This window comes from Clupea harengus, chromosome 20 (assembly GCF_900700415.2).
Source record: "Clupea harengus chromosome 20, Ch_v2.0.2, whole genome shotgun sequence".
NCBI lineage: Eukaryota > Metazoa > Chordata > Actinopteri > Clupeiformes > Clupeidae > Clupea > Clupea harengus.
The window spans coordinates 2579399-2604498 of record NC_045171.1 but is presented as its reverse complement, the minus strand read 5'-3'; the positions used below and the strand labels follow the sequence as shown (position 1 = coordinate 2604498).

The 25100-nt window shown below is 41.1% G+C and overlaps 5 protein-coding genes and 1 long non-coding RNA gene across 8 annotated transcripts; 3 read left to right on the top strand and 3 right to left on the bottom strand.

Annotated features, from left to right (window-relative positions):
- Window positions 1-761: 761 nt before the first annotated feature.
- acsl4a (acyl-CoA synthetase long chain family member 4a) lies at window positions 762-12276 on the top strand. 2 transcript variants are annotated; one of them, XM_012841467.3, is made up of 15 exons: window positions 762-932; window positions 4200-4760; window positions 5021-5198; window positions 5433-5542; window positions 5797-5935; window positions 6131-6281; window positions 6403-6526; window positions 6690-6761; window positions 6856-6995; window positions 7477-7646; window positions 8101-8175; window positions 8321-8512; window positions 8701-8815; window positions 8903-9060; window positions 10095-12276. In XM_012841467.3, the coding sequence occupies exons 2-15, from the start codon at window positions 4410-4412 to the stop codon at window positions 10250-10252; spliced, it is 2133 nt and encodes a 710-aa protein (XP_012696921.1). In that variant the 5' UTR covers window positions 762-932; window positions 4200-4409; the 3' UTR covers window positions 10253-12276. The 2 variants fall into 2 exon arrangements, with proteins under 2 accessions (XP_012696921.1, XP_031442945.1); XM_031587085.2 differs by having other exon boundaries at window positions 923-1018.
- A 36-nt stretch (window positions 12277-12312) lies between these two features.
- nxt2 (nuclear transport factor 2-like export factor 2) lies at window positions 12313-13428 on the bottom strand. Its single transcript, XM_031587086.1, has 3 exons — window positions 13330-13428; window positions 13086-13230; window positions 12313-12569 (listed from the first exon to the last, which is right to left on the bottom strand). The coding sequence occupies exons 1-3, from the start codon at window positions 13426-13428 to the stop codon at window positions 12385-12387; spliced, it is 429 nt and encodes a 142-aa protein (XP_031442946.1). The 3' UTR covers window positions 12313-12384.
- Window positions 13429-13630: 202 nt separating this feature from the next.
- On the bottom strand, window positions 13631-14111 carry LOC116225175. Its single transcript, XR_004165961.2, has 2 exons — window positions 13864-14111; window positions 13631-13734 (listed from the first exon to the last, which is right to left on the bottom strand). It is a non-coding gene; the product is annotated as an uncharacterized LOC116225175 (long non-coding RNA).
- Window positions 14112-14154: 43 nt separating this feature from the next.
- On the top strand, window positions 14155-16462 carry psmd10 (proteasome 26S subunit, non-ATPase 10). Its single transcript, XM_012840292.3, has 5 exons — window positions 14155-14360; window positions 14551-14649; window positions 14851-14997; window positions 15558-15724; window positions 15834-16462. The coding sequence occupies exons 1-5, from the start codon at window positions 14247-14249 to the stop codon at window positions 15985-15987; spliced, it is 681 nt and encodes a 226-aa protein (XP_012695746.1). The 5' UTR covers window positions 14155-14246; the 3' UTR covers window positions 15988-16462.
- A 553-nt stretch (window positions 16463-17015) lies between these two features.
- LOC105911139 (protein FAM243A-like) lies at window positions 17016-17972 on the bottom strand. The gene has a single exon (XM_012839929.3). It carries the CDS (start codon window positions 17795-17797, stop codon window positions 17045-17047), a length of 753 nt encoding a protein of 250 aa, XP_012695383.2. The 5' UTR covers window positions 17798-17972; the 3' UTR covers window positions 17016-17044.
- A 2471-nt stretch (window positions 17973-20443) lies between these two features.
- On the top strand, window positions 20444-25015 carry LOC105912626 (X-linked inhibitor of apoptosis). Of its 2 annotated transcripts, none has more exons than XM_031587148.2 (7): window positions 20444-20663; window positions 22155-22953; window positions 23271-23370; window positions 23528-23606; window positions 23703-23745; window positions 23849-24040; window positions 24253-25015. In XM_031587148.2, the coding sequence occupies exons 2-7, from the start codon at window positions 22179-22181 to the stop codon at window positions 24444-24446; spliced, it is 1383 nt and encodes a 460-aa protein (XP_031443008.1). In that variant the 5' UTR covers window positions 20444-20663; window positions 22155-22178; the 3' UTR covers window positions 24447-25015. The 2 variants fall into 2 exon arrangements, with proteins under 2 accessions (XP_031443008.1, XP_012697068.2); XM_012841614.3 differs by having other exon boundaries at window positions 20445-20820.
- Window positions 25016-25100: the final 85 nt, after the last annotated feature.

Sequence of the window (25100 nt, the reverse complement as noted above, 5' to 3'; positions counted from 1 at the left end):
AGAATTATTGAATGATTAATTCACTTACCCTAACTGAATGATTAATTCACTTATTCTTCAAACCTTGTGGTAACACTCAACCAGAGTCTTCGAAGCAACTGACTGAAAATGTGAAAACGACAGTAGCTGATGCCTTCAGGGGAAGGCATTACTGCACAGTAGAATTGTGCTCCATCACTCATGTGTGAGCTACACCTTCCCGCGGGTCCTGTGCAGCTATATACAGCGACTGCTTTATCTTTCTGCCAGCAAACAAGCACAAGCAGTTTTCATTTTGTAGTTTTAAGTGTTCCAGATTTGGCCTTGTACTCCACTGTTCCTTACAGCTGCCATTTTGAACAAATGTCATTTGTCATAGCTTCTTACATTTTTCTGGTTGAATGTACTCTGAATTTAAATCCCCTGAAGTTTTATATACAATTTTCTAGGTAGCAGAAGTGAGATAATCATGAGCAGTAATGTTTGTTAACCACCTAGTGAACAATATGTGTGTATGGTCAGGTAACTGACAAGTTCTTTGAGGCCTACAAAGTCTCTGTGTCCTAATGTTTACTAAGTAGTGTATAACATCATGAGCTACATGTTCTGCCTTAACAGGTGGTTCTGGAGGAGATTCAAATATTCTATTGCAATATATAGAGCAGATATATAAGGACTGGCACCATAATCTTAGAAATACGTATGTCTACCGCTGACAATGACAGGCAGGCTCCCATAAAGGTTGAACAAGGAAACCATGTGAATGTCGGGTCTTGTTGTGAAAGCTTATTGGCTCAGAAATATGGAGTCAGATGACGCAATTTTCCGTGTTTCCTCTGAGTGGTGAGAGCCGGGGAGGTTACTGTCGGTCAGTTTTGTTGGCTGAGACCAATGACTGTAAAAAAACATTGGCTGAGACACATCACGGCGACTTGAGTGTGACGGGGCTGAAGGTAAGACTGTAACTAAACCAGCAAGATAAGCGGGTATAACGTCAGCTTGGTACAACAATCGCATTACCAGCCTAATCTGTATTCAGGTAAATGTAACGGGTTTTGTCTTCTCTCGTCATGTCCCTTTTTGGTAGATTTTAACCGCTAGCTTGCCTGCTAACAATAGCGGGCAGGCAGGAGAGGTTAACGTTGCTTTCAGTTAGCGCACTGGCTAGCATATAATTATCTTGTTTTTCTCCAGTTTTAAATAGTTCATATTTTTACACCAGTATCTACAAGGGGTTTAGCAAACATCTGCTTATATAATTTCCGGCTAGGTTGATCCTTTTGTGTCAGTAAGGCGTTTAGCTGTGTGTGATGCTCATCTCAATAGAATAGCCAAACATCCCACGAGTAACGTTCCACGCTGTTGTGGATGATGATAGTTGGCGTGGCATCGCAGTTTCTATGTGTCATGTAGTCCGCATTACCAAAGTCCTTATAATGTCACAGATATTACCCTGATAAATTATATTATTTTCTGAATATCAGATTATATAATTTTACTGCCGTACAGAATGTTACCAATTTTCTTCAAGAGGGCACCACAGTCACACGTAATTTAATTGCGTCTGCATTGTCCACCGATGTGAATGGTGTAATTGTATAATGGCAGAACATTCTGATATGCATATACATCTGAGCGTGCGTATCAAAGGTGGACCATAATATTAGTTGTCTCTTTTTTTTAAAAAAAATGGTCTGACTTGGAAATAAAATAAATTAGTAGCTTTGGGCAAAATCGTCTGCCAAATTACTAAATGAGTATTTAAATAATCAAGTCAACTTTGTCAGAGCTGAGGTGATTCTAGGATTTGTCAGAGCGTACACATGGTCTCATTTTAATGGGATCGCTCTCAAAGTTCTTGTCATCAAATCCCTGGCGTGGTGATGAGTGTTTGGATTAGAAGAGCTGTATCCTCACCTGTGTGTGGGGTGAGCTTGAAGGCGCACTGTCATTGGCTGTCTCAGTCACCGCTGCATTGTGAACTCCATGGACCAATAGGCATGAGGAAGATGCTTTGGATCTGTGTTTTACTACAGAGGGTATCATAGACCTTGGGGTGGGGGATACAAACTCAATAGTCAGTGTGTCAGATGGACCAGTCAGTTCCATTCATCTAGTACACAGCTGTCATCTGTGTCTGCTGTTAATTTAGTTAGTCTGAAAGCTAGAGATAGTTGCCTGAAAATTTGGTAATTCGTCAGGCGCAGGATATTGCTCGTGCTGTAGCTCAACACGCCTTCAGCGAAATAACAAACTGCATTAAGGTACATTCTTCCACTTTCTTTGATTGTTACTGAGTTATATGTTGGATGATTTTTTTTTTTTCTAACCAACAATGTGTGTGTGCTCTGTACAGTAATTAAAATGTACAGGCTATAGGCTGTGTGGACTGGTGCTGTCTTGTTGCTGTTGGTCATTCGAGGCTATGCGGTGGTCATCAGATGCTATGTGCTGGTCATTCGAGGCTATGTGCTGGTCATCAGAGGCTATGCGGTGGTCATTTGTATATGGTTTGAACTTCGCCTGCTGATTAAAACGAGATTATTCATTTTGATACAATCAGAATAATGAAAATCCAGAGACTGTGCCATAGTTGTGTGTGGTGTTGCTCTTTGCTTCTGTTTGTCCATTTACCACTTTTTTTTTGTTTACCTGAAGTGACGGTATAAATATTAGCTATTTGGAGTAAATATATATATGTTAATAGTAACAAAGACTCATCTGTAGCCCAGGCTCTTATCACCTGGTTTTACTTAACAGTATCTTTTGGGATTGTCTTTCCTTTCACTATCACTAACTAACCCTTATAAATCATGCAAGACCTGATTCAATTAGATTAGATTAGATTCAACTTTATTGTCATTGCACAGAGTACAAGTACTGAGACAACAACATGCAGTTGTGATGTAATCAGAAAGGTGATTGAACAGAATTGTTTCACAGGGCTTGGCAGTATCAGCTCAGATAAATTACTTTGTGTAAGGATTGCCTGGTAGATTTTGTTTTAAATGTGCTACTGGGGTTAAGGATGGTGTCACTGATGTAAAGGAATGGTGACTCATTGAGTACACACTGCTATCTCCATGTATCCCGAACATTGTGTTTCATAGTTATTGGAAATATAGGGTGTGGCGTTAATTTCTTAACCCATGACTTTAATTTCTTAACCCATAACCCACATTTACAGGAGTGAGTTTGAGCCAGAAACAGCAGAGAGAATTGCCATTGGTCAGTTACATTGCTTTGGTTCTTACTGAAGGCCAAAGGCTGGATTGGGCAAAAGCATGTAAATTGAATTGTTAAAGTAACACTATGCAACAATTTGACACTTTTTGAGGTATGTTTTTATAGGCAACTAGTTTTGGTACCATCCTCAAATTCATTTTGATAGCATATGGTCATGTGAAGGACAGATAAAGACCTGTGTCTTTCCCACTAGCTATATAGGACATGACCTATGCAGTTCTGTGTATCGGGCTGGAACACCCTGCAAAAATGGAAGAAAAGCTTTCACATGCATGACATTGCCAGCTATACTGCCAAAAGACACCAGTTAGTGTATTGGCAAGCTTCTATCAGTGTCAGCTGGGCTGTTGGTGGTGTTGGCAAGGTTTTTGCATGCCTTTGAGGTAGTTAGCTTACTTGTTTTGGAACAGAACTTGTACTGGGTGTTGCAGATCTATAAGAGAGTCTTGTGATCAGTGTCTGTGTATATATTGTATATGTGTGTTGCCCAGCTATTATTAGGACTGTCTTTAAAATCAGGAAAAGAAACCCTCCAAGTACCGACACAGAAACCGTACAAATCCTGTGTGGAAGGCGAAAGAAGGAACTTGAAATGGTTGAAACTCTTTGGTTGCCTTTACTGCAGCACCTGCAGAGTAGCTCTGAAACGGTATAGATTGACATTGTTTGCAGTGATTGGGAGGAGAGGAGAGTCTTTGTTTGATGCCCAGTGCTTTTTAGTGTGCGTCTGAAACAAACGTCTGTGACTTCTACTTTGGGCATGTGGCTTGAGCAGACGTGACTTCTGTTAACACAGTCATTCTACGATATCAGGCAAACATGCAGACTTGTTGTGGGCTCGGAGTGAAGGCTAGAATTCCTCGAGTGGAGTGGAATGTTTTATTTATTTTTATTTTAAGTAACGTGTGCACTTCTCTCTTCTTTCTCTCTTTCACCTCTCTCTCTTTCTCTGTTGCTTTGCTGTTTCCCACCAGGCAGCCAAAGACATCTGACGTCCACCTCAGCCTACAAGCACTCTCGTGCGTACGGGCGTCTTCATCTCAAGCACTCTCGTGCGTTCGGGCATCTTCTTCTTCGTCCATTGCTGTCGCCCGGTCCTCTCGGGAGAGAGAGCCCAGCTCTCCTTGGCATCTAGCTCACCAAACTCCTCCTCCTCCTCCTCCTCCTGCCACCTGCACTCCAGGATGGGTGTGAAGATGGACCTCCAGACGGTGCTGCTCCTGCCCGTGCACCTGCTGGTGTGGCTCTACTCCCTCCTCACCTTCCTGCCATGGTACTTCATCACCGGGGCCCAGGAGAAGAATGTTCTGGCCAAACGCAACAAGGCCAAGTCCACCTCGGGCCAGCCGGAGGGGCCCTACCGCTCAATCGACCGCTTCGACAGCCTAGCCCAGATGGACTTTGCCGGGAAGGACACGCTGGACAAGCTGTTCAACCACGCCGCGGAGCGCTACGGCCCCAACCACTGCCTCGGCACTCGGCAAGTGCTCTGCGAGGAGAATGAGCCCCAGCCTAGTGGCAAGGTTTTTAAAAAGGTAAAACACACTCCTGATCAAAGCATACAAGCTCACATAATAACACGCGTCATAAAAGCACATGCATACAGAGACAGACAAACATAAAGTCTCGCTTAGACTCCTCCCAACCAGTCATGCTGGCTCTGGTCATGTGACTCTCATGTCTTGTGTTTTATGTTTAAGGCCAAGTGGGGTTCTGACTGCATCAGCAGCACATGAATCACACTGTCTGTTGCAGCCCCATTGAGTCATTAAAGTGTCACTGTGCTCCCTTTCAGCTCATTCTGGGAGATTACAAATGGATCACCTACGAGGAAATGGACGTCATAGTGAGTCACTTTGGCAGTGGCTTGGCCGCTTTGGGCCAGCAACCCAAGAGCACCATCGCCATTTTTTGCGAGACTCGGGCGGAATGGATGATCACGGCCCAGTCATGCTTCAGACGCAATTTCCCCCGTAAGCAGACCACTTCCTCTCTGTCTCCTCCTCCCTCTCACCCCTTGCCACTTCCTGAGTGCAAGGGCTAATGCTAGACAAAAGGAACTTGTGTGATGCCCTGCCCTGGCTGCTGGGCATTCCCAAATGGAATTCATCCCTTTCTTGTGTCATCCCTCTAAACTAGGGTGGCTAATACATTTGTCTTTTTTTTTTTTTAAATCTTTGTTTCCTAATGACCTCTGAATGTTGTAGTGGTGACCTTTTATGGCACCCTGGGAGAGGAAGCCGTGGCCTATGGCCTGAATGAGTGTGGGGTGACTCACGTGGTGACCAGCGTGGAGCTCCTGGAGACTAAACTAAAGGTGAGTGGAATATCTTAAAGTAATATTTACACTCGCACTACGCTCAGACATGCCCATATTGACATTAAGTCGTATCAACCCGTTGGCTCAGATTCGGCTCATGCCACATGATGCTTGTGCTGTTGGCGGCAGCAGTACGTGAAGACTATCTCGACCTGCCATTGAAGATGGCCTCCGGAATTAACAGCAGAGGAACTGACAGGCTGACTTAAAAACCTGCCTAATTGAGCATCTCTTGTCTCCTTGTTTCTCAGAATGTGCTTCCTCAGATCCCTAACCTCAAGCACATCATATATGTGGAGAACAAGACGGTCAGCACGGCGGGCTACCCCGAGGGCATACAGCTTCACAGCATGGAGGCTGTGCAAAAGCTGGGAGCTAAGCCAGAACATCGTAAGTGCAGCCTGCATCTCACTAAGCTTGTACAAGAGAGAGAAAGAGCGCCAATATCAGACTGGTATCAGATACCTGGTAGATTATGGTACCAGTATCAGACACCTTTGGTAGATCATGTGGAATTTCTAAACATCGAAGAGGCTATTGGTTGGAGCACCACTTTGTCCCATCTCAATGGTACCTCTCTTGCAGTGAACCTGGAGATAGTGAAACCCAAACCCGCAGACCTGGCAGTCATCATGTACACCAGCGGCTCCACCGGGAGACCCAAGGGGGTCATGATCGTCCACAGCAACCTCATCGCGGGCATGACCGGGCAGTGTGAGCGGATCCCTGGTCTAGGGTGAGTCAACGAGGAGCCGACCTCCTTCCTACTGCAGTGAAAGTCACTGACAGACAGGTTTACGTAATGTCCGCCTGCGTCAAGTCCTCATACTGTAATGTGATGATGTGCTTCCTATTAGCCCGAAGGACACGTACATCGCCTACCTCCCCCTGGCTCATGTCCTGGAGATGACTGCAGAGATCTCGTGTGTCACTTATGGTTGTAGGATCGGCTACTCCTCCCCCCAGACCCTCTCCGACCAGGTAAAGGCCCCTCAGATTTGACTACCACTCTCAGTGGGATGGCCACTTCAGATTTAACTACCACTCTCAGTGGGATGGCCACTTCAGATGTAACTACCACTCTCAGGTGGGTTGGCCACAACTGCATTTGCTCAAAGTTCTTTTCCACCTCTTCTCCTTGCAGTCAACGAAGATCAAGAGAGGCAGCAAAGGAGACTCCTCAGTCCTGAAGCCAACCCTCATGGCAGCTGTTCCGGTGAGTTCTTTTGGGAAAGTTAACGAGCTCATGCCTGCTGGACATACCCTTAGTTGTAGCACGTAACTAACGCATAGTGCCCTTCGTTTACCAGGAAATAATGGACCGCATCAACAAAAATGTGATGTGCAAAGTCCAAGAGATGAGCTTTGTACAGAGAACCCTCTTCAGGCTGGCCTACAACTACAAACTGGATCAAATCAAGAAGGGCTACGATGCTCCCCTATGTAACGCGTAAGAACATGCTCACACTCCTGTAGAAAAGAGTCTTTACTCAGTAATGTGACCCTAGTTCTGATTGATTCTTCCTCTTTTGGGGCTCAAATGGTATTCATAAATCGGGAGGTTACATTCTGCTAAAATGTATCTAATAAACGTACTTAATAAACTTAAAAGCTTACATATGCGGTTAGTCACCTTTGGGTAAAAGCGTCTGTTAAATGAGTTGATTTAATAAGCTTAGGTAATGTTTGTCTGACCTTACTAAATTTCCCTCGGGATTAATATCTATCTATCTATCTATCTATCTATCTAATCTATCTATCTAATCTATCTATCTATCTATCTATCTATCTATCTATCTATCTATCTATCTATCTACCTATCTACCTATCTACCTATCTACCTATCTACCTATCTACCTATCTATCTATCTATCTATCTATCTATCTACCTATCTACCTATCTATCTATCTATCTATCTATCTATCTACAGGCTGTTTAAGAAAGTGCGGGGCCTGCTGGGAGGGAACGTGCGCATGATGCTGTCAGGGGGAGCGCCTCTGTCCTCGGCCACCCAGCGCTTCATGAACATCTGCTTCTGCTGTCCCGTGGGCCAGGGCTATGGGCTCACCGAGACCTGTGGAGCAGGAACCATCACCGAGGGTGAGGGAGAGTCCGGTGGGGAGATACCTGGGCTGCACTATGTACTGTATTCTAGTTTTTAAATCCTTTTAGAAACATCTTTTGGGTAGAAATCCGTCAAAAAGTTTAGTTGTAAAAGGAATAATGAGTGTCCATGTATTCTGTACGTCTTGTTCCTTTGTTCCAGGCAGTTGTTTGTTGTTTATGTCTGTCCATGGCGATGCAAACACTAGGATTTTTCATTTTGCTTCAGTGTTGTGTAACTACATAATGAGTACCTAAATAGTATGTGTTGCAAACATCTGTGGTGGGTTAGTCAATCTTTGTTTCTGAACAAGTGCCTTTGGAAAGTTATGCAGGTTGCAACTTGCCTCCCAATGAATGAAAGCCTAGTTACACAGTAGCTCAGGACTCAGAGGAAGCCATGGAAAAGGGTGGTACTTACCTTGACAGTACGTGTTGTTGTTGTTCCTAGTGGCTGACTACAGCACAGGCCGAGTGGGAGCCCCTCTTATCTGCTGTGAGATCAAACTGAGGGACTGGGCTGAGGGTAAGTACAAGAGAATGTTTCTTCTTTCTCACTACACTACACCTTTCAATGCCTCAGCTGTAACATCAGCCTGTAATAACAGAAGACTGTTCTGATCATCTTAAGCCGGATATAATCTTAATAGACCTGTTAACTTGATCTTCAGGTGGTTACACCAGAAAAGACCATCCCAATCCACGTGGAGAGATCCTGATTGGAGGCCCTAATGTGACCATGGGCTACTACCGGAAAGATGGCAGCCTCAACGACGACTTCTATGTGGATGAGAGTGGCCAGCGGTGGTTTTGCACAGGAGATGTTGGAGAAGTTCATTCTGACGGCTGCTTACAGATTGTGGGTATGTGGCCTTATAGGGGATCCAGAATGTGTTGGACACCACAGCACAGCGTTCGCCAGTCCCTTGCAGACTTGCACATAGCGAGCAAACTAGTTATGGGTGGTGGCAGCACTTTCAATAACGAATATGGGTAAAGAACATTGTGGACTGCAGTTAAACATTTTTCTTTTTTCCGTGTTGTGTTCTAGACCGTAAGAAGGACCTTGTCAAATTGCAAGCTGGAGAGTATGTCTCATTGGGCAAGGTGGAGTCAGCCCTGAAGAACTGTGCTCTCATTGACAACATCTGTGCATACGCAAACAGGTATACTCTGTTTAGTTATTTCCTCACTATTGACAGTGACCGTCTGTGGTTCTGTACCCTAACTCTTCCTTTCTCACGCCCTTCCAGTGATCAGAACTACGTCATCAGCTTTGTGGTGCCCAACCAGAAGAAGCTGACTACCATGGCAGATCAAAAAGGCATTAAAGGGACGTGGGAGGAGATCTGCCAACACCCTGTGATGGAGATGGAAGTTTTAAGAGAGATTAAAGTAGTGGCCACCTCATGTAAGTCTTGTTGCTAGGCTTTATTCAGACTACAGGCAAATCAGATTTGTTTCTCAAATCAGATCTTTTGAGGTGGTGGGAGGGTTTGGATCTGATTGTCCAAAAATTCAGTGGGTTTTTTGCCTCCAGACTTTCAAAACCTTGTCTGGATTCAATCTGGATATGCCAGAAACGGATTTTGGCTGGCAGTCTGAACATAGCCTATGTTTTGTACCTTCACTGAAAGACGCAATCACATGCAACTGCAGTTTTTCATATAACCCTGCTGTTTAAAACTCCATAGCTAATCTCACGTTTTATCAGAACAAGTGTTTGTATTGTTGGGTCCATTTAAGAACGCTATGTGTGTGATCTGTTTTTAGTCACGACGTTGTTAAGCTGCAAAGAAACTTAAATAAGGATAATACCCCAAGGTGCACTCCGGTGCTTTAAGCACTTCCTGATTTCCTCCCAAAAAGACCAGCCCATACTATTTCCTGACTTTGCCCTGATTTGTCTGTGGAGCTAGCTTGATGTATTACCGAAGAACTGCAACAGATCCGTTACTTATAGTGGTGTTAGTAATCCAACCATTAGGATGAGCGGGAAAACTGAACTGAACTTTTACCAAAGTAGTAGAACAGCTGGACTTACTGTGGGAGAGATTTCTGTAGCACATCAAACTTATTATGTACTATTTGCATTTTAGCACACACACACAAAAAAAATCTTTTATCTTATCTTCTCTGACATTCTTTAATGGCCAGCGCTGTGGTACTGCAGCCATGCAAATAGTCCATAATAAGTTTGATTCCATCTCCATGACTGCCTACACCACCCCCTTGAGGGACAGAATGGGGCTGTACCTAATGGAGATTGTGCTGTTGCCTGATTGGTCGGTGCCAGATAGTGTGATGTGCCTTGGCACAACTACTGTGGTCCTTCACTCAAGCGATTCTGATTGGTCAGGGAGGGAAGGGTCAGGATGAGTATCTATGATCATCATTGACTGTTCTGGAAGAAGGGGCTGTGCTAAACTTTCTCTCATCCCACAGCAAAACTCCAGCGCTTTGAAATCCCAGTGAAGGTTGGCCTAAGCCCAGAGCCTTGGACGCCTGAGACAGGCCTGGTCACCGACGCCTTCAAGCTGAAAAGAAAAGAGCTGAAGAACCACTATCTCCATGACATCGAGAGAATGTATGGGGGGAAGTAGGACCAGCAACCCAGCCAAAAACCAACTCTTCACCATTCCACTGTCACCTTCAGTGTATCAGTTCAAATATGTTTCATATTTCCAATCTTACTGTCCGTTTGCTTAAGGCTAGCACAGAAAACACAACGCAAACACATATGTTGAAGTTAAACTCCTGTAGCTTTCAGTTGTATTTGTGTGTTTTATTTGCTTTTGTTTGTTCAAAGTAAGGAGCTGTTTTGACCGTTCAAATATGGCTTAGTGTCTCTGCAGTGGAATTGTTCTAGGAACTGTAAAATGTCAGTGGCCTGACACAATTCACCTAATGAACAAGATGCCGCTTTGTCTAAACCTCTTCACCTCTCAAAATTAAATCAACCACACAACAGCAAGAAACTGCCATACATCTTTCTAGGCATTTTTGTAGGTACAGTTTAAATCCATATTATTTGTATTTATTTAAATAAATAGTTATCAGGCATTTCTTTGAGGTATGGATTGACCGTTTTTGTGGGCTTCCCAAGGGAGTCTCTTGAATTGGTAAGGTTCGTGGTAGTTGTTTACTCCCTCCTGGTGGCAAATGGCGTAAAGCAGTGTCACTGTGCCTTTAGAGAGATCCAGTGTTTCATGACAAACTTTTATGTGTGTTGATACCAGTACATTTATTTATTACCAGTCATAACGTAAATAATGGCTTAAAACTATTTATTAGCAGCCTATGGTGAGGGGGTCAGATCTGGATTTGACAGGATTTACTGTTAAAATATTTGCCCCTAATTTTAATGAATCTTACTGAATCACTCCTGTGTAACAAAAAAAGAGGATTTTGCCTTATGGCCAACTCTTTATTTGAACTTGAATATAGTTTTGAATTGCAAATGGGAATTGGATGCACTTCTTTGGGTAGCTTGTATCTAATGCATCTCATTTCAGCAGTGAAATGACATATCCGACTTATTTATTTCTGAATGACTCAGGGCATGTAGAATGGGTGGTGTAGGTCATGAAGGTTTTCAAGTAGATAGAATGAAAACTGTCCAAACATGATTCAGGTTACCTTTTGTTTAAGGGAAGCTTTTCAGTCTGAATTAATATATTCAATTTGAGATTAAACAATGGGCCCTGACTATTCTAGAGGTACATACCATTACATGTCAAAGGCCATATTGAAATGTAGGTTGGTTTACATCGTTGTGAAAGCGAAATGTACAATGATTTTGGTGTTTTCTTTGTTTGTTCTTTGGGGAATTAACATTCAGGTGTAGATAATTTCTTTGTGTCGATGCACATTTTACCACGTCACCTGCAGTTTTTGCAGCACACACTGTGTAACTGCTGTACGTTTCGTCACACATTTCACGTTGGCAATCAGAATGTAATGTTTGCAAGTTTAAGATCCTGATTGCATTGATTGATTCTCTTTTCCTCATCTGCTAAACCACTCCATTTCTTGACCATTATTGTGGTAAATAAGTTGAGGGATCTGATGTCTTGTTTATTTTTATGGGATTACATTTCACTGCCTTGTTATGATTTTGTTCCTTGTTATTTTGTTTGTTTTTTTAACAGAGCATTAAATGACATGTGTATTTAAGGAGGATTATTTGAAAGACCAAATGAATACTGCACAGGTCTTATTTGCTGACCTCATTTTAATATTGGCATTGCGATGTATCAGTAGAGAATTTTAAAAAATCCTTTGTCAGTTTCCCTGGTATGTTCTCAGCTATCGCTTGTTAACAGCAAATTTAGCTGCTGGACATAAATTAGTACATAACCATACATATTTTAAACTAAAGAACATCATTTTTTTTTTCTCAGGTTTTGATGCCAGAATATAATGAAAACATTAGGATGCCAAATTCCAGAACACTGCTTGGTATTTTGTGACTGACTGTACCAATTCATTTTTGGTCATGTTGAAGATGAATAATTCCAATGAAGTAAATTTGCTTGTTAGGATGTTTTATGATGCTGTTATTTATTCCATTGTGTGAGGTCACCTTATGTAACATACATTGTGATAAATAAAATGTTTTGTAATATTTTTTGTTTTTTAAAAGCACCAAATGACACTTCCATTTTTAACTAAAAAAAATCTTTATTAACACTTGGAATTGTAGCAAAAACAGGTAATTCAGAGTACAAATACTTCAGTTGGCCCAATCCTGAAAACGAAAACAGTCACTAGCAATCTTCCAGACAGGCTGGTCGCTGTTAGGAGATGCTTGTGCCGTTAACAGGAAGTTCTGATTAAAATACCGTTGCTTGTTTCCATCAAACTTCACTGAGCCTGCTGTTACAACCAGCAAAGTTGTCTGTCCCTGCGTTGCTTGCTCTGAAAATAAATAGTAATAGTAGAGCAAGGTAAAATAAAGATACACTAAATAAATCTTATATCTGTTAAAAAAGTAAAAGTACAGTACTGTACTTGTTTGGACACACCTCATTTAATGTTTTTTTCTTTATTTTCTTCATTGTACATACTAGACATCAAAACTAGGAAAGAACACATGGAATTATGTATTAAACTAACTAGCATATGTTTTGTATTTTAGATTCTTCAAAGTAGCCACCTTTTGCTTTCATGACAGCTTTGCACACTCTTGGCATCAAGGCAAAAGGTGGCGACTTTGAAGAATCTAATATATAAAAAATATTCTGGTTTAACACCTTTTTGTTTACTACATAATTCCATATGTGTTCTTTCATAGTTTTGATGTCTTCAGTATTAATCTACAATGTAGAAAATTATAAAAAGAAAGAAAAAACATTGAATGAGAAGGTGTGTCTAAACTTTTGACTGGTACTGTATGTAAGGTCATCTAACTTCCAGATATTTAAGAGCACATACCGTGAACTGGTTGACAATCAAGTGTATGCACTTGAAATTCACTTGATGGAAGGGATTCAAAGAATTCTCCCAGTGCATCCTGTCCCGAAACAGCATTTCCATTCCAAACCAAGGTGGCTTTATCCAAGTATAGCCTTGTCAGGTGCTTTGTAATACAATATATGAGGTAAGAGGGGGGTTAATGTAAATATTTTTGGTAAATATGAAAAGACAGAGCTAAAAGAATGCTGAGCATCATGCTTACCCTTCTCTTTTTATCCATGCAGTCATAATAAATGTTGACAAATTCTTCTGAATATCTGCAGGACTGGTCCACGTGGGTTCTGAAATCCTGTGTAGACATATTAACCAATTGAGATGTAGAGAGGTACGCTATATCAAGTACAGTTACAGCACAAGCTCTATTGCTAAGTATGTAACACTAACCAGAATACTGTCAGCTACCACAACAGTTAACCGTGGATACATGTAAAATTAAATACTTACAACTGTCGCAGCCATATGAAAAGATAATGGCAACCTCTGAAGTCACAAAATAGTTGTTAGCTTTCTAGTTTACGTCCTTAACCAAGCTGACGGACGAGGACACCATTCTTCTCAAGCTAGACAAGGCTAGCTAGCGACTCCGTTCCTGGGCCGACTCCACCAGCTATTATCACAGAGAACATACAAATAAAGAAACTTGTATTACTTTTAAATGTAATTCTACCCGTTTTTTTTACATGTAAACAGAATAAAAACATCACCCTGCCTGTGAGATTAAGTAACAGCAACTCACAAGCAGAGAAACACACCACACTCCACTTGGAACCTTCGGTGCAACACCGTTTCTTCCCTCTACGTGACCAAGTCTACTAAATAGTTCCGCTTTACAAGTCCATGTAGGAGACGTTTGTTTTCCTAATAATTTATATCTTAAAGCAATTGTCGTGTTATTAATCAGAAAAGTTATTGTAAAAATAGTATAAAACAGACATTAGATAAACCACAATACAAAATCTTGTTTTGAATTTGTTTGGCACCGGATATAACGTCACAGTCCAACCACTGTTTCTTCCGACGAGGTTCGTCTCAGCAAGTCACTTAGCTCAGATAGCTAGCCAGCCTTCCTGGGTCGTCATTTACACCTGATGTTACTATAATACAATAGAAACTCTGGTCATGGAAGGTTCTGTGTCTAACTTAGAAGTCTGCAATTTTGCCTTTACTGGCCAGTTTGAAGAATTAAAAAAATGCATTCTTTCCGATAAATCATTGGCTACTAAAACGGATCAGGTAACTTAAACAGATAACGTAGCTTAATATAACGTTAGGCAGCCTAGCTTTACAGGCTAGCACGCTGTGTAGTAACAACAGCAAGCCAGCCTCTGTCCTGATATCTGCCGGTATACTGTGTGGCATAAATGTTACAGGCAGTCGCACAATTAAATGTTTTAAGTTGCATATAATTTTTTTCCTTTCATAGGATGAGAGAACTGCTTTGCATTGGGCCTGTTCCGCTGGTCACGCAAAAATTGTATCATTTCTGTTGGACCTTGGTGTTGAAGTGAACATACAAGATGATGTGAGTCCTCATGATGAACGCCTTTGCATATTCACATGATAACTAAAAATGTAGTCGATTTCAGAAGGAGACATTTGTTAGTGTTCAGAGAGAGATGTTATTTTTTAGGACAGCAGTGTAGTATTATGAGTTTGATGGTATTGTAATGTTTGGGTCAGGTGGTTTGGGTTGTATTGTCAAATGTTGTTTGTTTTTCTTAAGACTTGCTGGACTCCCCTTCACATTGCAGCTTCAGCTGGCAGAGAAGAAATTGTGCAATTTCTGATTTCCAAGGGGGCTCAACTGAATTGTGTCAACCAGAATGGCTGTACACCCCTGCATTATGCAGCCTCAAAGGATAGATACGAAGTATGTTTTATACTATGGTTTGAATTTGCCCTGGAATGTACTTGAATTCAGACATATCTAACACTTACAGCTTTACTTACATGTAACCTGTTGCTTTATTTATTTATTTATTTATTTATTTATTTATTTATTTATAAGGGAAACTTTGGGACTTTTTTAACCTGGGCTTTATTGTCCTGTCCTTTTCTACACTGTCTTTATAGGTATTGAGGTAAACAGACACAGGTCCATCTCTGTAGGGACCCTTTACATGTAGTCAAGCACATTGTAGTTATATGTGCCTGTCAGTGGTTTAGTTGGACGCAAATTCATGCCCTGTAGGATTGCATTGCTCCGTTCTGGTTTGCAGTTGCCGCTTATCGCGTTCTAACTCAATACTAGACCAATTTAGATCTTTTTTGTCCCTAGTAAGAATAAGGACCCAAAAGAGTCACATACCCATAAATCCAAAATATTTGTCCTTATTATGTACAGTAACATTAAGGCTATCCAATTATAGTTACACTATTACATTTTTTTTGTTTGAAGTTGTGTGTGCCTTTTGTTTCATTTGTCAATAGATAGCTCTCCTGTTACTGGAAAATGGTGCGGACCCCAATGTCTCAGATAAACTGGAATCCACTCCATTACACAGAGCTTCAGCTAAAGGAAACTATCGTCTGATCCAGCTTCTGCTGGCACAAAGCGCTTCCACAAACATCCAAGATTCTGAAGGAAACACAGCCTTGTACGTATCATGTCACACATATATTTGAGTTGAGCTGAACTGATATGGCAGGTCTTTTAAGTTGCCTGGAGCTTTCTTGGTTTTCTTAAAATTCTCGATGTACTTTCAGGCACTTGGCTTGTGATGAAGAAAGGGTAGAGGCTGCCAAACTGCTTGTGGAACATGGAGCCAGCATCTACATTGAGAATAAGGAGGAGAAGACCCCTGTGCAAATGGCCAAAGGAAGCCTGGGAGCACTGCTTAAGAGGATAGTGGAGGGATGATTATTATATCCTACTCAGCTGATGGAAAAACTTTGGCAGTAACCATATACAGCCATATCTTTAGCTGTCTAGAGAGGGATGAAATCGCCATACGTTGCCATATGAGTGCTAAACAGTCAAGCAAAAAAACTTGATCTAAATTCTGTAGCTTGAACTACACAAAGATGTCAACCATGTAGTGTTTTGGCTCCAGATGTTCAGTTTTTTTTTTGGTTGTTGGAAAAGGTCCAATATAAAAGCTTGCACTTATTTTGAATAGAGTTTACTTAAATCAGATTATTAATTTGGTATTTGTGCATACGTAATTATTTTGTTTTTGTTTGATGTAAATGTTAACTATAGGTCTGTTTTACAACCTAGATGTTGGCTCTTGGATACTTTTCAAGACACTCATATTAAGTATGTATGTGTGTTTGATGAAACATTTTACTTGCTTTGACCAAAATGTATATAAAAAAATAAAATTTGAACTAGAGATGAGTGGGTGCATGTTGGAGGAATAGAAGAGGAATGAATTTATATACAGTATATATTTTATATATATATATATATATATATACCTACCTCTGCCAGTGCAATATTAAACTGTAATTACTTGGTCTATGAAAAGGCAGAGATTTGCAAATGACAGTTTTGGGCATAGTATTTCCATGATGTATGTACAATCATTGAATGATGAAATTATTTATAAAAAGACTATTTTAATATACTATTGACCACTTGGATGAGCATGGACCCAATGGCCTGATCCAGATGTGAGGGCGTGCCAGTAAGTGGAGGAAACAAAATGGCCAGAACTGGTTGAGAGAGGTCCAATGCCCCAGGTAAACCAGTGAAGTGCTGGACCTTTATTGCCAACAGCTCGGTATTAATGCTATAATGACTTAAATCAAAAGCACCTTACAGGTCAATGGACACCTCAAACTTTAAAAGATCATAAGCAAAGAAAATGAGTAGAGGCACAGACCTTCCTGCAACATCAGTTTGTGCTATGAGAGCAAATTAAGAACACAACAACGTTCGCCTGTTTGCACACCACACCACAATCTATTTTAAGTTATTGCTTGTTGACATGTAGGTAATAGTTTTCATTCTTCCATACTCTGGACATGGCTTCCTCCCACTTCCTTTTGGTCATCTTCTTCAAAGAACCTTCAATTAACTCAGGGCAGAAAATGAATTTATGTACCGTATCTTTATCATGGATGGCTTCTGAATATGTCCCTCTGTTGTTAACAGCAAACCACTTCATTGTTGACCATGCACTGTTCAGTGGGTTAAGATGTGCGCATTGGAAAGGCAGTTGGAGGAGTTCGTGTCCGTGTTCTTGAGCCACTTTAGGACAACAGCGCATAGGCAGCAAGTTGACTGGTGACGATGGAGGCTGGTGACATGAACTCGAAGAGGGGTAACGACGCGGCGTTCTCCAGCTTTGTGGATCGATAACAATAGCACATTTTCCGTAATGGTCTGTTAAGGTGGAACAAAATTCTTGAAAAATATCCTCCGATGGGTCTAGACTACTGGAATTTAAATGAAACAATATTTTGTAGTTCCAAGGAACCCATCCTTTTACGCCGCCTGCATGAATTATGCTCCAGGTGTGCTCTCTGGGCTGATCATTTCCACTCGCCGAGGTTATGTCTCCTGTTATGAGGTACTCGGGAATTTCTGTCTCCCCAATGTACACTGTATAGCAATCGTTGCTTTGAAGTTTCCGGATTTCCCTGATGAAATCAGTGCATTGAGGGCCATTATTGTTTTTTCGTTTCCACATGCGTTGCAGAAGGCGGTGTAGTCTTAAACGCATGTCTGAACTTCGAACGCCAGTAGATCGCCCACTGATTGTTCTGTAATTTCATAGTAATAGAATTTCGAAAGGTCTGGCGTCATAGTTGCTGACAATAGTTTTGTTTACTTAAAATGTGTGCTATTGGATAACTCTATGACAGCACACAGCCATATAGGTTAGAGATTAACGATAGAGATTGAGATTGGGAAAGACTATGCAGACCAATGACAGGGATAGCTGAGATGGATTTCCTCTCATAGCTTGATAACAGAGTCTGTTCACATGTGAATGTATTGGTTTTTTCATGGGAGGGGACCTAATCTGGTGAATGATTATGTTGTCCATTTCTCATTTGTTAGTCTGATGATCTAGTGTTGTGAGAAACATCTCTAATGTGTTAACAGAGGCCATTGAACATTTTGATTTAATTACTGGAATTGGTCAGTAAAGTGTGCGGTTTTGAATTTAACTTAAATAATTAAAGTAAAGTTAAATAATGTACCACTAAAGGGTTAAGCCAAACACAACAACAATATAATTATAATTATCAAAAGATCCTCAATATTTTTTTGTATCTAACATCTTGTTCCTATTTTCACATTCATCTACTATAGAGCTTGCTTTGTAACAGAAAGCAGGCATAGTCGACGTAGGAAGTGGGACCAGAAACAGATCCTGATGGGCACACACTTGCCACTGAAATTGTGTGGGTGTCAATGGACAGACTTTCAATACGTCACACCTGCACCGTCTTTCTTCCTGACTTCACCACTAACTCCAGTCGCTACATCCCAAAATGTGGGGTGGCCGCCTCTGCCATTTTCACATCTTTTTTTTTTACTCTAGAAGTACAGACTGATTGTCTATAGAAGCGGAATTACTTTACCAATTATCAAACAGACTTTTAATATCTATCTTATCCAGGGGGTCAAGCTTTAAAGTGAAGCTTCAGACAATTGGGATTTGTTATTTTGGTGCCAAGACGTGTTTCCCATGGGCTAGGTTCAATAATGCATGAGTGTAGCCTACATGACACTACACTAATATTTTGTATTATTCAAATACCACATTTAGGCTACACTTACCACTTACACAACCACTGTACTACAACATCGTACATCGTAATAATTTGTATTGCAATATGCATGTGGCGGTCCCCTTTATTTTATTTGATACCCTGAGCCAGACATTTGTAACAGTTATGAACACCCAGAGGTCTTGTTGGTTTTCAAGGCTTTCTAATATTAAAGGTACGTTATGCACACTGTTATGAATGTGATTGCATACGGTAATGTGAAAGACAGATAGGCATAAACCCACTGTTGTACCACTAGCTTCCCAGGCTATTTATTATGTAGTTTTATGATTTGGGTCTAAACATTTATAGCTTTTAGCAAAATGTTGCAATATATCAAGAAAATAGACCAGTTAGAAGGCTATCTAACTTTTTTTAGTGCACTCTGTGCTGTTTTTTTGCAGGGCAAGTCTGTTAGTTTAGTTAGTTCAGCACTATGGCAAGATAACTACACAAACAAATCAGTCAGTCCAGTCAAGACCAGTTATCCTGTCACATGCAATGATCACATTTTGGCAGTCTGTGCTATTGGGAGATACCTGGTTATCTGTGTCTGAAAGAACCTGTGATGTAATCTTATGTTAACAGACCTTACACAGTGGCTGTTTTTTGATCATCAGTGGCCTGTCTTCTTGGTGCAGTAAGGTGATAATGCATTACACAGAAGAGAGCAACCCAACACACTTAACAACTTAAGAATGAAATGATTAACTAGGGCATGAATTATGTAATCAGTATCAGAGTGTTGTGGATTAATACATTGAATATTTATTGAAGGATAAAACATCATATCTGATCGTATTGGATTATGGTATATTTAAGATACAATTTTGGCAAAGCTCTAGATGTATGAGTGTTTTTCCTGAGTTCAATCCACAGCTTTTTTACCTTCACTAAAGGAAGTCGGAGAATACTTTAGCTTGCATGAGAACAACATATCTTACCTACCTCTGCCTCTAAGATATTAGGATCATTTGTCAAAACAACAACAACAACAAAACTAAATTACAGGCGCTGGACTAGTGAAGGGTTGTCTCTGCAAGCCCTTCACCTGAGATACAATAACCTATTCCACAAAGATTGAGCTTTAACATTAGAACGACGTGTAGGCCTGAGGTATTGTGTAGCCTGTAAGATTTTGTCCCAGCAACATTTCAAAAGTTGCAGAAATTGGAAGAATATCGATTATATATTTTGTGATAAGATCAGTTCAAGTTCAAGTGCTTTATTTGCCACATACACAAACATGTAGTGAAATGTAAAAAAGTGTCTACGCTCCACACTGTGCAAAAAGAAGAAATTAAATAATTAAAGAGTGCTGAATTAAAAAACTTAGTGAGTAACTAAATTTGAGATCAACAGTCTCACTGCCTTTGGGTAAAAACTCCTCCTAAGTCTCTCAGTCCTTGAATTGAGACTGCGGTGGCGTCTACCCAATGGCAGCAGGGTGAAGAGGCTGGCATTGGTGTGTGAGTCATCCCTCATGATGTTTCTTGCATTTAAGGTTTCATGTATGTTATATCTCTTTTTGTGGTTTAAATGGTCATGGTTTCTCACAATATCGACGTAGGCCTATGTATCATTTTGCAGAAGTGGGACCAGAAAAAATTCCTGATGGGCACACACTTGCCACTGGAATTGCGTGGGTGTCAATGGACAGACTTTCAATACGTCACATCCGGAAGAGGTCGCTGGCCTGTCATAGCTGAAGGTGGACCTAGATCGTTTGGTATAGAGGACATTACAACACAGATTATATTCGTTTGTCTGCGTATTTTACAGATTTTAATCTCAAGAAAACCTGTTAAGGTAAGGGTTGTGGCCCTCTAATTTACCATGCTATTCAAGATGCTATGATGGCCATGCTAGCTGATTAACGTTAACGTTAACGTTAGATCCTGAAAGTAGGAGACGGTCAAAGTGCAAAACGACGAATCAGGCAAACAATTCCTGGTTTATTTAACAGGTATGTAACTTGGCTATCTGCTTTACTAAGATTAAATGACACATTAGTTCGATGCTATAAAGTTACATTAGCTTCTAAGGAAAGGATAACCTTAGACCAAGGAATAGTTATTTAGCTAACGTTAGCTTGTCCCAATGGCAGGAGGCAACAATTGAGACAGCCATCTGAGTTGTCCTATCCCTTCTGTCCCGAGTCACTTTGTTTTTCTACTGGTGAGGGCAGATATTTGTACTGTGTGTGGGGCAAATTCACGCAGTTTGCAGACCATAAGGTCTTCAACACAAGCAACCATGGGCTAATGCGACAACTATAGTGAAAAATCCCGAAGGTACTCTTTTGTGCTGTAGCTAAAGGTAGAGCTACTGCCATGTGTCAAAATGTAGTGTCACTTTCATTTCACAACGAAATCGTTACGATTGCAACGTTAAACCAGACAAACATTCAGAATTGGATGTGATATTACTACTGTAACACGGCTACGCCTGGGGGCAAACTGTTTCATGTTTGTGTTTACGTCAAACTCTCATAAACCGACCCGTAAACAACTCTATTATATTCGCCTGTCTTCGCTTGTAGGATAGCTACAGTTAAAACAGACCATCACGCTAAAGAGATTACATTGGAAACATACTTAATCATATGTTATGGTTAGGGTAGTTCCAACACGACCAGTGATCCACGCCTTTATCAATGGTGGGCCATTAAAACTGGTTCATTGACATTCCAAGAATTATGTAACCTTTAATCTTACATATTTCCAGTCTTGTAATATTTTACAGGGGTAAACACTTGCAAATGCATTGCTACAGATGAGTAATTAACGCTTAATTCCATATGGATGATTTATTCGAATTTGTTGAACGTTGCCACATTCACTCTGACTGGCAACAATAATGCTGCGTTATACAAAAGCTCGAAAGTCGAGATTTACTTGGAAACTAGTGGCTGATCCGTCTACTCTGATTTTAAAGTCGGAACTGGGACATTTAATCAAATATTTGACTTCTGAGTTGTCTGGAAAGCAGCATAAACTTGCAATATGATAAGCATTGTGCTCCACCTGCAGTGCACATGTAGAAGGCAAGGCACACATGTGACTGGGGATGGCTCTTAAAGGGACCATGTAGAGTATAATTCAATGAAGGAAGAACGATGTCTGTAATTCATTCTCTGTGCAGACATTTTGACACAAAACTTTGAAACATGATGGGAAATTGATGATGGGAATAAGATATTAATTATTATTTGGAAAGATAATTCCTATTAAATAGTTGCAATGGGCACTCTGTTTTTGACTGGCTATTGATTAAGTGAACTGCTCTGTTTTTGAATAGAAACTTGACCACATCTGTTGAACTATGGCTGGAAACAATGGTGAGCTACAGACAGATGAAGGAATGGACTGGTCCACAATCAGTGCCCGTGTGAACTCTTTCCGCCACTTCCCCCGTGCTAAGGAAGTATCTGCAGAGCGTTTGGCCAGGGCTGGCTTCTACTTCACGGGGGAATCAGACCGAGTGCGCTGCTTCAGTTGTCAGCAAACGGTGGAGAACTGGAGCAGTGCTGACACGCCCGTCAACCGCCACCTGCAGGCATCGCCCGCCTGCAAATTCCTCAGCTGCGTGCACCGCACCGGCAACTTCGTCTTCCCCCCCCTGAGCAATGGCTCCGTGTACGACGAGGCAGCCGAGGCCATGGAGTTCAGCCTGCGCACCGGCGAGGTGGTGGATGAGTCCACGTACCCCATGGCTCCCCACATGTGCGAGGAGGATGCACGCATCAGAAGCTTCGGCAGTGTGTGGCCTGCGTCTGCCCCGGTTCACCCACGGCAGCTGGCCCAGGCTGGACTGTACTATCTTGGGGAGGCTGACCGGGTCCAGTGCTTCTGCTGCGGAGGCATGCTGGCTGGCTGGGAGCCTGGGGACGAACCTTGGAGCGAACACACTCGGCACTTCCCCAACTGCTTCTTTATCCTGGGCCATGATGTCGGCAATGTCCCATCCACACAGTCTCCAGGGAGCGATGGCCCACGGGTCCCTATGGAGTCCTTTGAGGAACGACTTGAGAGTTTCGCTGGAAGGCGGCATCCTGTGGATCATGAGAGGCTGGCCAGAGCAGGGTTTTACAGCTCAGGTATACTGAAGCTGAACCACAATACCACAAAAGCTGTCTTTTAATATCAGACCACATTATTTAATAACTGCAGTGTAATGTGATTTGTTATTAAGTCTTTAACATAGGAGTTGTAGCCGGTGCAGATGCAACATGAGGTTGTGATCATAACATAAAATAATTTTTATTTTATTGTATTATTATAGTTAGTTTCTAATATGTTGGCACTCTGAGATTCTTCTGAATGAAGAGTGCGTTACAAATAAAATGAATTATTATTAACGTATTTTCTATACTGAGTATTGTAGCGTATTAATTAAAGTCAATAATTAACGCAGGTGCATCAGACCATGTGAAATGTTTCCGGTGTGGGGGTGGTCTAAAAAACTGGCAACCAGAGGAAGATCCTTGGGAGCAGCATGCCAAGTACTACCCTGGGTAATCCTGATCTTTTCCCAGCATTGCAAGATATGTTCATCTTCAGTGGTTATGCATTGCTAGTGAACTAGAGTCTCATTTTATGCAACTCTTTCAAATGTTTTTGAGGAAATTGTCCTAATGTTTTCAATGTATTTATCGTTTTGGGCACAAACAGGTGCAGTTTTCTTCTGTCAGAAAAGGGGCATCAGTTTGTTAACATTGTACAGCTTCAAAACCCGATTGGGAGCAATTCAGTAAGTTGTTCATTTACATATGAAATTTATGACAGCTGAAAATTCTTCTTTCAATAGTTCTGTTAATTCCAATGTTTTCACTTCCCTTGTTTACAGGCTTCAAGTCATCATCAGAATGGATTTTCAAAGCAAGAGAAAGGTAAATACCACATTCTCAAGCATTGCAAGTGCAAAGTTTCCAGAAATAAAATTAAAAACGAAAGGCCTGCTACAATAGTCAGTTTGCTCTTTTCATTTCTCAGTGACAAACATCATGCAATCTGAGATAGCCCAAAAAGCAGTTGAGATGGGGTTTGATCCAATCAAGGTAGAGAGGGGCATTCTGGAGAAACTGCGCCGGTCTGGAGAGGGCTACTCCAGCATTGAGAATCTTCTACAGGATATCCTCAGCAACTCGGCTGAGAATGACCCTGAGATCTCCCATGGAAATGATGGTAGGTCTAGCACGGTGTCCATGTTGCCTCCTTGTGTACTTTTTAGATGTGTAAATAACTCGTTAAACTCCTAATTACCCTCTGGCTTTGTGTAGCATCTGTGAGATGCCCCCCTCCCCATTATTATTGTGTGTGTGTGTGTGTGTGTGTGTGTGTGTGTGTGTGTGTGTGTGCATTTACGTATTTAATTGTGATTTTCCATGTGATTTCAGATGAGAATCCTTTGGAGAAGTTGGAAAAGCTCCAGAGGGAGAAACAGTGTAAAGTTTGCATGGACAGTGACGCCTGCATGGTATTCATACCCTGTGGACACTTGGCCACCTGCCAGAGCTGCTCAGATTCCCTTGACAAATGTCCCATCTGTTGTGCGAATATCATACAAAGAATTAAGACTTACATCTCCTAAGTGTTTACATTTAGGGGTTGAAATTGAAGTGCTGCTTTTTTTTTTTTTTTTTTATATATATATAAAACTAATCATTCCCGGGAGTGTGTATATAGATTTTATTTAAGTACATTTGTATATGTAGACAAGGGAAATGTTCAGCAAGATTATCTTTTTCTATCCCAGAGTAACGATGTACAGATGTATAATATACCTGTGTTTGATTACACAGTAAGTAAAGAAATAGAAATACTTTTGTTTGTGAAACATACACTCAGAAATGTGCTACACATTTGAGTTATACTTCGCGTAGGACGCTTTCTAGATACACCCTGTAAAGTGTGCCTTACTCAAACTCACCTTTCTCTGATCAGTTTGCTATTTTTTTCGTTAATTAATTAATTTATTATTATTTCATTTACAACCTGGGTCCACATCTTGCCTGGGGACTTGCAGGCATTTACGCAAACATAATATCATCTGCTTGACCGAAAAAGGCTCAATCTTTTGATAACCTGTTTTGACATTCTTCCTATGCAAGTGTGGCTTTATGCACTTTACGATCATGTTTAATAAATTGTTTTAATGTATTGGTTGTTTTGTCATTTGTTCCATACGTTTTCTTAAATGTTTCATGTATACAGTAAACAATATAGAACACAGCGTTGTTTCTGT